Genomic DNA, 15,408 nt, shown 5'->3' on the forward strand with positions numbered 1-15,408 from the left:
CTGCCTCATTTGGTCATAAATTCTTCCCTTCTCCATAGATCTGACAGGTAAACTATATTCTCCTAATTTACTTATATCACTTTTTATGTTTAAATAATAAATCCATTTTGACTGTCTTGGTATAGAGCATGAGATATTGATCTAAACCTAATTTTTGCTATACTATTTCTCAATTTTTCCAGGAGTTTTTGTCAAATAGTGAGTTGGGATCAAAAGGCTTGGATCTCTGGGTTTATCAAACACTAATCTATGTCATTGATCCACCATTCTGTTTCTTAGTCAGGACTAGACTGTTTTGAGGATCACTGCTTTATAGTATGGTTTAAGATCTGGTACTGCTAGGCTACCATCCCTCACATTGTTTTCTCATGAGTTCCCTTGATATTCTTGATCTTTTCTTCCAGATGAGTTTTGTTATTTTTTCTAGTTCTATGAGATAAGGTTTTTTTTGGTAGTTTGATTGGTATGGCACTGAATAAGTAAATTAATTTAGGTAGGATTGTCATTTTTATTATGTTAGATGGGCTTACCCATGAGCAATTAATGTTTTTCTAATTGTTTGGTTCTAACTTTACTTGTGTGAAAAGTGTTTTGTAATTGTGTTTTTCATAATTCCTGTGTTTATCTTGGGAAGTAGATTCCCAGGTATTTTATAGTGTCTGGTGTGATTTTAAAAGGAATTTCTCTTTCTAACTAAACTTTTTTTTTTTTAAAGGAAAGACAATATGAACATGAAGCAAACCACTACCAAAACATTCTTTTTTCTTCCTATTAACTGATTAGGCACTTTGGAAGATTTCATTTTAAAAACTAACAAATATATGATTTTCTTTCAGTTAACAAATGAGGTAGAACTACAGAGAGATAGAGACAGAGAAAATGGTGAGCACTCCATGAAAATTGGAAAACTGAATGTTGTGTATTGGCAGGGGTTAGGTGGAAGGGGAATGGTAGGAATATAAAGTGATCTTAATACTTGGTGGAGTCAAATTTGGAGACAAATAAAGAATAGATACTTATTAAGTTGACATGAAGTAATTAAGTTAATTTAATCATATTTTTCAGCTGCCAACTATATTCTGGTATTTACCTAAGGTTAGAAAGAATACTCTCTGTTTAAAAAGAGAGAAAGAATTATGATTGTAATAGCAAACATCATAGAGTTTTCAGAAAAATTCAGAAAAATTTAGATTCCCCATTAAACTGTAGATAATAAAAAATGATTTATATTAAATGGTTATTTGCTATTATTTAAGCATACCGTTATATGTATATACATATTTAAAACATTGAAAATCTACATTTTAATATAATTGATTTTGTGTTTAGAAATATTGTCACTGATCAAAGAGAATGAGATTAGAATAATACTGTTCTAACAAAAAAAAAGTCAGAGAGGAGTCATGGCTCAGGTACCATACCTCCTCTGTACTAGATGCTTCTCCAGCTAATGCCGAAATTAACCCAAGTGAACTCAGGACATAAAGTGAAAAATTTACAAACTTTAGCTGCAATATGAAATTGAGTGGCACTATTTACACACATACACATACACACACACACCTGAGTGTAAGAATATGTATATATGTGTGTACATAGTTCACATATATAAACAGAGAAAGTTCTTATCTAAATGAATAAAAATATTATTTTTTAACTTTAAAAAGTTTCCTGACTTCAGAATTTTTATATTACACACATCTCAGTATTCAAGTTCTCTAGAGTAAAAAATATTCTGCATAAAAGGTTCCATTTTTTCTTAAAAAACAAACAAACAAACACACAAACAACTACAAACTTTACATTTACAAGTCCACTGGTTTGCAAGACTTTTTTTCAATAATTATTTCCAGACAATTATTTGTTTCCAACAATAGATGGTCTGATTTCCAAGAAAGTCTATCAGAAAAATATTTCTGAAATACTGTGTATTTGACTCCTGGTAGTTTATAGGGTCAATATGGCTTGATAAATATCTGTAATAGAAACAGAAGAGAAGCCAGTCATCATTTGAGAATAACTTCAGATTAGTTCATTTTAAGTCCAAAATAATGTTAATTAATGTGTTATTTTCCATAATACTTATACTCTTCTCCAACCTAATGCTTTTCCAACTTTTAAGTTTTTTGAACATGCCAGTGTTATAATGGTAAAGTCTATTATTTTTAAGGATGCTGATTCTATATATCATGGTATACACTGTATTACATACCATGCTATAATACTGAAAGCCAATTCCATAGTTTGAGCTGTCAGGCTTGTCAGTCCATGCCATAAAAAGAAAATGTACTAATTGAAAGATTATATATACCACTTCTCCTCCTCTACTTAAGATAAAAACAGTTCAAGAATGCAATATGGAAAAGACATAGCAGGTACTTCCTTCTACAAATAGATCAGTGCCACCTTCCTTCCCAACTCTCTACCCCAGTAAATAAGGTATATTTGAATTGAACTACAAAAAAACTGATTAGAAATAGCAATAGCATATAATGGATGAAATTTACTATTCTTTTCTCATTCACTCCTAGTGAAGAAAAGCAAAGTTGGACTTTTTTGCTGCCAGAATTTTCAGTCTTCTGGTTTTCCTAAAGGATGTAGAAACTTCTGTGATGAACAATATTAATATGTCAAAGAGGGAAAACAAATTAGATCACTGACCTCTGCTCATCATAAAAATGGAATAGGAGGAAGGACACAGATAAACCTGAGTTTAGTAGAATATCTAGAATTGTGGGCCCCAAAGCAGATGGAGGCGAGGGCCAGTTCTTCCTGAACTCTAATTACTTCCCAATAGTCAAACATTCCTCTAGCATGGCCCCTGCCTCTGCTGCCAGGACGGCTGAGAGGTCTCTAAAGGAATTCAATCCCTGTGTGCTAGGTGCTGCTTTTGCCTGCCTTCTCTGAAATTATCTCTGTGAAGGCAATGGTTCTTTACAAAAAGATCAGCCTGCTTTTAAAGTAGCAACTTGTATCATCTCCATATGTAATTTATAAGTAAGAACAATAAATATAATTAAGAGGAGATCAGCAATAAATGTATGTGAAAACGGGATTCAAAGATAATTTCTTGGGGGGGGGGAGCCAAATGTCCTGGTTTTTTTTCCTTAAAGCATCATTAATTCAAGTACAAATTATTTATTAGAATCACACATATATTGATATATGTATAGTGTATATGTAGATGTGTTTATATGTATATCTGGATATACACAAATAAACATGCACATACACATATTATTTACTTGGGGGAGGGCTGTTAGGTGGAACAGTAGATTGCTTGCTGGGATTGGGTGGCTTGAGTCAGGAAGACATGAGTTCAAAAGTGGCCTCAAAGATTTACTGGCTGTGTGACTCTGAGTAAGTCACTTATCCCTCCCTGTTTGTTTCAATTTTCTGAGTTCACAAGGCTGTTGTGAAGATCATATGAGATGGTGTTTAGCAAAATGCCTTATACAATAAGTGCTGTGTAACTGTTTACTGTTATTATTTGTATATATATCAGCATTCATCACAGCAACCTTCGTGGCAGATAGTAAAGGCATTATCCCATTGGACAGGGGAGGAAACTGACACTGAGACACTGAATGACTTGCACTTAATCCCATAGTGTACTAGTGGGCATGTTTATTCCTGCCTCCTTTCCCCAGTAAGATCTAGCTTAAGGGAGTTTGTTATTGTTGTCATCTGTGTATCTTCAGCCTTTCATATAATGGCTTTTAATAATTTCATATTTTCTGTCTCCTCTCCCAGCACACCTCCAAGACTTGGATTTAAATTCTAGTTTCTTTCCAATTCAAAAAGCATTTATTGAATGTTTATTATGTCCTAAGCCTGATGCTAGGTGTTGAGCTACAAAAACAACAAGGAAGCAGTTCCTGCCCTCAAGCAGCTTCCATTTATATAGGAAAGGAGAGAAGACAAACTATGAATGCCAGCATGTGCAGTTTCCAGCTGTGTGATTAAAGACAAGACATGCCTTCTCAGAAAATTTCCAAGTTTCCTCACTGAAAAAGTAAGGATAATGATATTAAACACTTAAAAGATTGTTTTTTATAAAGGCATGTTTATAAACCTTATTATGATTATAGACAGAAGTGAATTATTATCATAAGGAAACTTATTAATCATAGATGTTGGAATAAAATAATTGTTCATGAACTCGATAGAAAGACTTATGGAGACTGCTTAAAATGTCTGCTAAAAATTAAGAAAATCTAATATAAATTGAAAATGAATTTAGTGTTTTGAATAATACAGTATTCTATTGGTAATAAACAGTTTCAAAAAAGATATGTCATCATTAAAAATACAAATAATATCCTATATTGATTTATTCTGTATGAATATTCTATATTAATTTACAGTCAAAGAAAGGGAATTAGTTGGTGTTGAAAAATGAAGCAATGTTTATGAGGACAAATTTCACTTCATTCAGCCACTGCCAGATGACAGCAAAGTCCCCCAAAGCTAAGACTGTCCTTGCATCCAGTGAGGGAAGGGGATTTTATAGCAGTGTAGTTTCAATCTTACCTCACTCACTATAGCCCACACAGGGGAATCTGACAACACAGTTAAACGAAAAGCCTTGATTTTTCCTACTTCAGGCTTCACGATTCCTTGTGATATTCCATTTTGAAATGTATCTTTGGGAAATGAAAAGAAGAGAGACTGCAACTGCACATTCCCATCAATTTTTAAAATTTTAACTCAGTACAATAAAGAATTGAATGTTAAATAAAACTACAAAATCATGTTTTAATATAAAGGGAAATATTTTAATGTAAACCTTAATGAAATATTTTATTTGTTGCATATACTTCTTTCTTTCAAATATTTTCCATGGTTACATGATTCATATTCTATCCCTCCCCTCCTCCCTCCCTGCATATACTTCTGATCCGGTCTCATTTATGTATATGTAAATTTTATTGCTGTAGTTGCTAACATTTTTTTTGCATACAGCCTTTTAAAATCCTATTTTATTGCTACTTTTTTGTTTTTATATCATATTCATTTTCTAAAAACCCTTACCTTCCACCTTAGTAGAATTAATATGCTATATTGGTTCCAAGGTAAAGAAGCAGTAAGGGCTAGTTAATGGGGGTTAAATGACTTGCCCAGGGTCACACAGCTGGGAAGTGTCTGAGGCCAGATTTGAACCCAAGACCTCCCATCTCTAGATCTGACTCTCAATCCACTGAGCTACCCAGCTGCCCTGTCAATCACTTTTACAAGTATCAGGAGTCCTGAGACCAGAAAGTTCGAGGACTGCTGCTTTATGATGTTGTGTGAGAAGTGATTCATTCCTCAGATCTGAGGATTTTTTTTTGAGTTTTAAAATATTTCCATGCTTTGGGGATCTAGGATTTCATCAATATATCTTCTTCCACTGCTGGATATTAGAACTCCATGTTTTATTAAATGATTTAATGAGTTGCTACAGAAAAAAAAATTCTCTTGGCAGTCAATCCTATAGCAATCAATGTCTGAATTTAACTAGAGCAGTCAACAGCTAGAGGAGAAAGGAGCAGGGAGGATAGTAAGACAGCTGAATAAAAATGATTATTAATTGAAAAAATAAAAATAACAAAAAGTAAAAAAAAATTTAAAAGACTAATTAAACAAAACAACAAAATAAAATGAATTTTCCACAATGAATACATACTCAGAAAAATGAAGGAAGAGATTTAAAAATGAAATAAAAGTTTCTGTCCACCTCTTGATAGAGATTCAGGCTAACAATCCTGTTTCTGCCTTAATAATATTGGGGGAGAGAATGTTGAGCTTGCCATTTCTACAAAAGATAGAGTGGACAACTGTGGAGAGGGAAAAGACCCAAGCATGGCTGAGATGGCTAGAGATAAAAGGGTTCCTTTTGTGGAGTGGAAGGAGAGGAAGAGGAATGAGAGGGAGAGGGAGAGAAAGAGGGAAAAGGAAAGGAAAGGGAAAGGAAGAGGGAAGAGAGAGGGGAGGGAGGAGAGAGAGAGAGAGAGAGAGAGAGAGAGAGAGAGAGAGAGAGAGAGAGAGAGAGAGAGAGAGAGAGAGAGAGGGGGGGGGGGGAGGGAGGGAGGGAGAGGGAGAAGGAAAAGGAGAGGGAGAAGGGGAGGGAGGGAGAGAGAGAGAGAAAGAGGGAGGGAGAGGGAGAGGGAGAAAGAGGGAGGGAAAGAGAGAGCATGCATGAGGTATAAAGACTACTGCTGTCATCTCCCTGTGGTGTTTCCATGCAGCAACTACCCAGTCAGTTATCATTCTTTCTTCGTTCATATGAGAAGGTAATTGAAGCTCTCTGTCCCAGGTATTTTTTGGCAAAATAAAGTGGGTAAGTAGGAAAAACAAACTCCATAGTTAGGATACACTACTCTTAGTAGTGGATTTGAAAGCGCATGTACCAGGACTATGCTCTACAACATGGGCCACAAAGCCACTCTGTGCGGGTAAGCCAGGTGTTACAATGAATAAAGTTCTAAGCCTACAATCTAGGAGATGCCTCAGACATTTATTGGCTGTGTAACCTTAGACAAATCACTTAACTTCTGTTTGCCCAAGTTTCCCCATCTGTAAAATGGGGATAATTATAACACCTACCTCTCTGGATTGTTGTGAGGATCAAATGAGAACATATTTATGAAGTGTGCCTGGCACATAGTAGGTACTATATAAATATAAGGCAATTTTATTCTTCATAATTAATAATAATCATTTTTGCTATACCAATCCATCAATATACATTTATTAAGCACCTACTCCATGCCATACTATGTGGCAGAATTTTTTATTGTACTTTCTTGCCTTCCCTTAACTGTTCTTTTTTTCCACTTTAAAATTTTTTTCACCTTTTTTCACAGTTTTAGTATAATTCTTTATCACTAGTAAAAAGTGTATATGTGTATGAGTTCTAAAATAATACTGTTGTTCATCTTTATTTTGTTTGAAAGAAAAGCCCTTTTTTGGTTCAGAATACACAGCTGTAGTTTACTCTATGGAAGCAATGTGGTACCTCAAAAAACTTAATTTGGGGTCAGAAGGTCTCATTTCAAATCCATCTCTGCTCTCTGTGTGACCAGCTTTCAGTCACTAATCCTCTCTGGGCCCAAGGTACTTTGTTTGTAAGATGAAGGTGTTGGGATTATTTTCTTCTTTGTCTTTGTGTACTTCGTGCCTGTCACAGAGCTTGGTTTAATAGAACAATTTTAAAAATCAGATTTTATCACCATTTATTAGTGAGTACTAGAGTGTTAATGTGCTATGCTTCACTTTCATATGTAAAAATCCATACTATGGTATCCAATGATAGTCTGGTTTTTGTGTATTGCATTTCTAATATGAATAGATTTCAACAACTCAGTTTTTCTGGCCATTTGCTTAAGAACTAATTGTTTCAATCTCTAGGTGGCAGTAGATAATTTACCTATTTTAAAAAAACCATTATCAGTTGCTTCGTAGTCCAATTTATTTCCATTTCTTAACGAATTTGACAAAAAATCTGTTGCCTGTAATAAATTAAGAGAAATATTGGAATATGTTTAGTGATTTCTTTTTAAGAAGTTTCAGTCATAATAAAATGTCTATGCATATTTTAACTGGAACTGGTTGCTTACATTTTCAGGTAAAATTTCTACATTGGTATAGAACAGCTTATCTCCAGGATGTTGAACATTTCCACTTATAAAAATATACCTGTTCCCCCCCAAAAAAACAAAAAATAAAATTATATTTCGTAGCAATCTATAGAAAAACAATAGATAGAAAGAGTCACAAAATGCAAAATAAATAATTTTGACTACCTCAAATTAAAAAGTTTTTGTACAAACAAAACCAATGTAACTAAAATCAGAAGGGTAGCAACAAATTGGGAAACAATCTTCATAAAAACCTCTGACAAAGGTTTAATTACTCAAATTTACAAAGAACTATTGATGAATTGTACAAAAAATCAAGCCATTCTCCAATTGATAAATGGGCAAGGGACATGAACAGGCAGTTCTCAGCCAAAGAAATCAAAACTGTTAATAAGCACGTGAAAAAGTGTTCTAAATCTCTTATAATCAGAGAGATGCAAATCAAAACAACTCTGAGGTATCACCTCACACCTAGCAGATTGGCTAACATGACAGCTATGGAAAGTAATGAATGCTGGAAGGGATGTGGCAAAGTAGGGACACTAATTCATTGCTGGTGGAGTTGTGAATTGATCCAAACATTCTGGAAGGCAATTTGGAACTATGCCCAAAGGGCGATAAAAGACTGTCTGCCCTTTGATCCAGCCATAGCACTGCTGGGTTTGTACCCCAAAGAGATAATAAGGAAAAAGACTTGTACAAGAATATTCATAGCTGCACTCTTTGTGGTGGCCAAAAATTGGAAAACGAGGGGATGCCCATCAATTGGGGAATGGCTGAACAAATTATGGTATATGTTGGTGATGGAATACTATTGTGCTCAAAGGAATAATAAACTGGAGGAATTCCATGGAGACTGGAACAACCTCCAGGAAGTGATGCAGAGCGAAAGGAGCAGAACCAGGAAAACATTGTACACAGAGACTGATACATTGTGGCGATGCAATGTCCCTGAACAATCTGCAGGGATCTAAAAAATACTATCCACAAGCAGAAGATAAACTGTGGGAGTAAAAGTACCGATGAAAAGCAACTGCTTGACTACAGGGGTGGAGGGGATATGACTGAGGAGAGACTCTAAATGAACACTCTAATGCAAATACCAACAACATGGAAATGGGTTTGAATCAAGAACACATGTGATACCCAATGGAATCGCGCATGGGCTATGGGAGAGGTGGTGGGAGGGGGGAGGGAAGAAAAGAAAATGATCTTTGTTTCCAATGAATAGTGTTTGGAAATGACCAAATAAAAATTAAAAAAAGAAAAAGAAAAACAATAGATCCTTTAATGGTTTTGAGAATCAAGAAAACTATCTAAACACAAAAATCAAAGAGAATGGATGCATTTCATATTCTTTTAAGTAAATAAGGTAGAGAATGTGAGGGCTAATGAGTGGACAGCTTGTGTACTTCATTATCTTCCTTGTAATGTCAAGAAAATTGAGAAAGTCTTCCCAGAATGCTGATAAATTTATGGGAGGATCGAGATAAAAATCCCATAGGACAGCATTGGATCAGTGGTTGTAACTGCACTGCAAGAGAAAATACCCAGATTGATGAGAACACATATCTTCTAGAATATCAGAGTATAACTAAAGTGTATACATGAGTTCAAAATCCAATAAGGAAGGAATATATGTTTTTAAAAGAGGGAAGTCTGGGTTTATCTGATGGTTGGGAAAAAGAACCCAAATAAGGAGACAGAATGAAATTGGTACCAAAAGAAAAGAGAAGAGACCAAGAATTAAGGATTGAGTATAGAAGCAGATAGGTTATACAGTGAATAGCACAATGGTTCTGGAGTCAGCAAGCTCTGAGTTCAAAACTGATCTCAAGACACTAGCTGCATGATCCTCAGCAAGTTACTTAACCCTTATTTGCCTCAGTCCCTCATCTATAAAGTGGGGACATGCCAGAGAAGGACATGGCAACCCACTCCAGTATCTTCACCAAAAACATCCCATGGACAAAACCCATGGGATCTTGTAGAGTTGGAGAAACCTGAGTGACTGAATAACCCATACAACAGAAGCACAAAGATTAAAAGGTAGAAAGGAAATGAAAAGAAAAAAGAGACAAAATTGCAGATGCAGATGCTAACAGGAGAAAAATCAATCATTGAGGAACTATGGGCACTGTGCTAAGCACCAGGGATACAGGTTCAAAGAATGAGACAATCTCTTCTTGTAATGAGCTTACATTCCAATTAAACAGACAAGTATATGTGTAAATTATACAAAATAGAGAACAAGCTTAAATATCTTCAAAGTAGTAAAACAGAAGGGCACTCAGGAGAGAGGACTATTATAGTTGGGGAATGGGGAAAGTTTTCAGGGATGTAATAACATTTGAGTGGAAGGACTCTGAGGAGAAATTGAGAAAAGCATGCAGGAGGACCACTACAAAGACCCAGAGATGGGGGATGGAGTATAACAGGGGAGATACAGGGAGAAGGTCAGTGCGGCTGGATCCCAGAATGTGGAAGATGGAGTCATAGCCAATGAAGCTGGAAAGATAGGTTGAGGGCACGTAGGACTTTAAAAGCTAAGCAGGGGAATTTACATTTCATCCTATAGGAAGCCACAGAAGGTGACTGAGTAGGGAAGCCACATAGATTTCACTATGGAAGCTATGAGTAAAATATATTGAAATAAGGAGACTTGAGATGGAAAGACCAATCAGGAGACTGTTGCCATAATCTAGTAGAGAAATGATGAGAACCTAAATTGAGGTGGTAGTATTGTGTGTGTGGGGTGAGGTAGGCAGAAACAGCCAAATTTGGCAAATGATTGGATATATGAGACAAAAGCAATGAGAAGAAAAGAATAACACTGAAATTTTGAGCCTTAGTAACTGGAAAGATGATGTCTTCAAAAGAAATAGGGAAATTTGGAAGAGGATAGGGTTTAGGGGGAAAAGAATGAGTTCTGTTTTAGACATGCTGATTTTGAGAGATCTTTTAGACATTCAATTTGAAATGGTCAATGGGCATTTGGTGATGCACAACTGAAGCTCAGGGAAAGGAATGGCTGTAGCTATTGGCAGGAGAATGAGAGTTAAAACATGGGAGTTGATAGTGGAGACTGAAAAGGACCTAGGACAGAACTTTGGATTGTGGGACACCCACAAGTTGGGGGCTTGATATAGAAGATGAGCCAACAAAACAGATTGAGAAGGAGTGATTAGACAGGCACACAGAAGTCTAGTCAGAAGAGTGTCATGTTCTGAAAATCTAGAAAGGAGAAAATATCCAGGAGGAGAGGGTGGTCAACAATGTCAAATTAGCAAGTTGAAAAAGGATGAACATTGAGAAAACACACACACACACACACACACACACACACACACACACACACACAAATCATGATGTGATGCTGACAAATAAGTTTTTTTGTAGATATACTTACTCCTTTATTTTCAAAGGGTTACTAAACTTTATGAGGATATAGTCACCAGCTTTTGGAGAGATAGCCCAGAAAATTCCTCTTCTAAGATAAGCTTTTTCCAAAGAATATTTCTCATAGGTTTTTAAAGAAGTAAGCAAACTTGCAGGAGGATTGGAATGGGATATATATAATTCATGTTTTTCAAAATCAGTATCCTGTTGCCAAAAGGAAAATGAAATCAAATATATATTTTTGGTTACATTGCATATATAGAGTTTAAAACAGTCTTTAGAGGCTAGAGATTGTATATTTTCCTCTCATTTCTATACTTGTTTTTGACATGATGTTAAAAAAACTCTCAAAATTATTAGAGCATAGCTCATAACAGGACTAGGAAACAGAGGGTCTGGATTCTAATTCTGGCTTTGCCACTTAGTGTGTGACTTTGGACAAGTCACTTAAATGCTCTGGGCCTCAGTTTCCTTAGCTATAAAATGAAGGGGCTGGACTGGATGACCTATGATATTCCTTCTTGCTCTAGATCCAAAAGCAGTAACAACAAAATCACAAACAACATAGAAAATTGCTGAAGGGCCAACACAGAATTCAACATGTATTTACTGGGTTAAGATCACATAGACACAAAGAAAAGAATATAATTCATTTTTTATTTAAAATTTGATTATAAAATTCCTGAACTCGAAACACTAAAAAAAGAGAAAAGTCCCACATGTAGAACAGAACACAAAAAGAAGATTCCATATGAGGGCATGGATCTCAAGTTCATACCACTTTAAAATATATATATATATATATATATGATAGGGGGCAGCTGGGTAGCTCAGTGGATTGAGAACCAGGCCTAGAGACTGGAGGTCCTAGGTTCAAATCTGGCCTCAGATACTTCCCAGCTGTGTGACCCTGGGCAAGTCACTTGACCCCCATTGCCTAGCCCTTACCACTCTTCTGCCTTGGAGCCAATACACAGTATTGACTCCAAGATGGAAGGTAAGGATTTAAAAAAAAAATATATATATATATATATGATAAATTCTAAAATAATTTCAAAACTGTCCTGCTGATCTATGTTTCTTTTTATTTTCTTTGGTGCATTTAACAAAGTGTTACAATGGTTCTTCCCAAATGACTTGAGAAAGGAAAAAAAAAGTTGTAACAAATATTAAGCATTGTCAAGTAGCTACCCAGTGGCCAAGGTTCAGAATTTATGTCCCTGTGCTCTCTCTGTCAGAAGGTGGGTAACATGCCTCATCATAGGTCCTCTAGAAACATGGTTGGTTATTGCTTTGATAAGAGTTCTTGAGCCTTTCAAAGTTGGTTTTTCCTTCCAGTGTCCCTATCTCTGTATAAATTTTAATCTTGTTTCTCCTCATTTCATTCTTTCTATTCATTCTACCCATGACTCTCTGAAATTATCTCTTTTATTTATATGGAGGAGTATTATTTTACATTTACATACCATCATTTTTTTAGCTTTTCCCCAATTTTTGTTTACAATTTCTTAAAATGTATCCAGAATTTTTTAAGAACAGTTTTCAGGAATTCTAATAATTCTTAAATTACTTCTTATTAACCTATTTTTCAAATTAGTTGTTTTTGATATCAGATATCTTACATTTCTTCTATTGATTTTGTTTCAATAGTTCTTGCTGTCTCATGGAGTTACTGATTTGTTTGGTCTATTCTAATTTTCCATATGTATACTTCTTAGATGCTTAGCACCAGATTCCCTGGACCTAGACTGCCCTGGCAGCTGGTTACTGTGGCTTTCTCCCATGAAAGAGAACCTTTAAGATCATACATATTCCAGGCTTTTTCTGATTATGCCATAAAAACTACGTTGCTCTGGCTTGGCTTTGATAGAGATAGGGCTGACATAGCTGACTTTTTGAAGTTGGTTACGACATTTCATGATCAGAGTTATTGATCATTTTTTGGCCTGCTGCAAACTTCAGGGTTTGGCTGGAGTGAGATAGAGGAGATAGAAGGCAGCTCTCCTGGCAGGAAGTCTGCTATAATTTTTGATTTGGAAGACATCTCAGACAATAGTCATTCCAATTTTATTTTAAAAAGGAGGAAAACCAAAGCCCAGAGAGGTCAAGGAACACCCCAAATATGTAACCCTAAATTAATAGCAGTACTGTCCCAACTCACTAAGAAAACTCAGACTTCTGCAGTACACAGTGATGTCACCATCTTTTGAGCTGATGCACTAGAGTACTCTTATCATTTTATTTATTATTTTACTTATTATTTGTGACATTCATCTTTTTATACATAATCTTGTTACAGTCTTTAATATACAATTTTTATTTTTCCCATTTAGAAATGATAATTTTTAACATACATTTTCCATTTCAAAAACTTTGTGATCCAAATTCTTTTCTCCCCTTCCCTCCCTGCTCTTTTTCTTTCTAGCAATTTGATCTAGGTTATACATGTGTAATTACACAAAACATATTTCCATTCTGTGAAAGATATATAAAACAAAAGCCAAAAACAAGTGAAAAATAGTCTGCTCCAATCTGCATTCAGACTCCATAAGTTCTTTCTCTGGAGTTGGATAACATTTTTCATCACAAATACTTCAGAACTGTCTTAGATCATCGTATTACTGAGAATAGCTAAATCCTTCACAGTTGATCATAGGACAGTATTGTGTACAACATTTTTCTGGTTCTCACTTTACTTTGCATCAGTTCATGTAGGTCTTTCCAGGTATTTCTGAAATCATCCTGCTCCTCGTTCCTTATGGCACAATAGTATTCCATTATAATCACATATCACAACTTGTTCATCCTTCCCCAATTGATAGATATTCCCTCAATTTCCAATTCTTTGCTACCACAAAAAAGCTGCTATAAATATTTTTGCACAGCTAGGTACTTTGTCCTTTTTTTATCCTTCTTAATCTCTTTTGGACATAGACCTAGAAGTGTTTTTTTTTTTTCCTAAGTCAAAGGATATGCACAGTTTTATAGCTCTGTCTTTGGGCATAGTTCCTAATTTTCTCCAAAAAGGTTCACAACTCCACCAACAATGGATTAGTGTCCTCCATTTCCCACCTTCCTTCTAACATTTATCATTTTCCTTTACTGTCATATTGGCCAATCTGAGTAGTGTGTACCTCAGAGTTGTTTTAATTTGGTTTTTCTACTCAGTAGTCACTTAGAATACTTTTTCTGAAAACTGACTATTCATATCCTTCAATCTTTTATCAATTAGGGAATAACTGGTATTCTTATTAACTTGTCTCCGTTTTCAATATGTTTAAGAAATGAGATCTTTATCAGAGACTTGCTATAAAAATTTTCCCCAGCTTTCTGCCTTCCTTCTAATCTTGTCTGTACTGGTTTTATCTGACAGAAACCTTTTAATAGAATCAAAATCATGCATCTTATATCTTGTAATGTTCTCTATCTCATTTGGTCATAAATTATTCCCTTATCCATAGATCTGACAGTCAAACTATTCCATGCTCCTCTAATTTGCTTATGATAGAACCTTTTATGTCTCAATCACATGCCTGTTCTAATTTCTTCAACTTCTTTTTCTTCTCTGATTGCCTTAGCCAGTATCGTTACAGTTCTTGAATAGCTCTCTTATGTTATTTTTTTTATGCCATGTATCCCTAACTTGACTTACTCCAACACATAAGCATCAAAAAAGGACCTGCTCATATCCAGTACCTCCATCTGATAAGAATAACTCGCAAATGATTCAGAATTCTGGATACATTTAATTTGTGAAATACAACTCACATTTATATCAAACTATCAGGTTTATAAAGTACTCTTTACAACAAACCTTTGAGGCAGAGAATGCAAGCAATAATATCTCCATTTTACACTTGGGCAAACAAAGTCTCAGTGCTCAATCACATACCTCACAAGCCCAATATTCTCTTGATGCCTAGCTTTTAAAACAAATAGCTATCATCAAAGCTACTTGATATTTATTAAACAAAAATATGATTAAACAAAAGCCAATGCAATTACTTTTAAAATGAAAAATATCTTACTTTCAAATTCTGTATTTTTCCAGACAGTGATGAATACCTTCCTATGTGTTGAAAGAGAGAAGGTTTAAATTGAATCCGTAGCTTCTGTTTTTCCTTCTCACAGTGACTCTTGGGGAAGAAGAGAAATCATATTTAAATGGTAAAAAATCCTTATTGAACTAATTTCTTTTTTTTAAATTATATTTTATTTGATCATTTCCAAGCATTATTCATTTTCTTTTCCTCCCCCCACCCCCCATAGCCAACGCTTAAATCCACTGGGCATTACATGTTTTCTTGATTTGAACCCATTGCTATGTTGATAATATTTGCATTAGAGTGTTCATTTAGAGTCTCTCCTCTGTCATGTCCCCTCAACC

The 15,408-nt window shown here is 35.1% G+C and overlaps 1 protein-coding gene across 2 annotated transcripts in view; it reads right to left on the bottom strand.

Moving 5' to 3' along the window:
• Positions 1–1,733: 1,733 nt before the first annotated feature.
• MGAT4D (MGAT4 family member D) overlaps positions 1,734–15,408 on the bottom strand; it is a 135,924-nt gene continuing 122,249 nt past the window's right edge. Inside the window, exons 10-15 of one of the 2 annotated variants that reach the window (XM_007496298.3) lie at positions 15,050–15,157; positions 11,032–11,225; positions 7,602–7,680; positions 7,412–7,493; positions 4,534–4,646; positions 1,734–1,976 (exon numbers count right to left, since the gene is read on the bottom strand). In XM_007496298.3, coding sequence (XP_007496360.1) covers positions 1,956–1,976; positions 4,534–4,646; positions 7,412–7,493; positions 7,602–7,680; positions 11,032–11,225; positions 15,050–15,157 — 597 coding nt within the window. In that variant the 3' untranslated portion in view covers positions 1,734–1,955. The remainder of the gene's footprint in view (positions 1,977–4,533; positions 4,647–7,411; positions 7,494–7,601; positions 7,681–11,031; positions 11,226–15,049; positions 15,158–15,408) is intronic. The other variant, XM_007496299.3, reaches the window with a different exon arrangement.

Source organism: Monodelphis domestica, chromosome 6, assembly GCF_027887165.1.
Source record: "Monodelphis domestica isolate mMonDom1 chromosome 6, mMonDom1.pri, whole genome shotgun sequence".
Lineage (NCBI taxonomy): Eukaryota > Metazoa > Chordata > Mammalia > Didelphimorphia > Didelphidae > Monodelphis > Monodelphis domestica.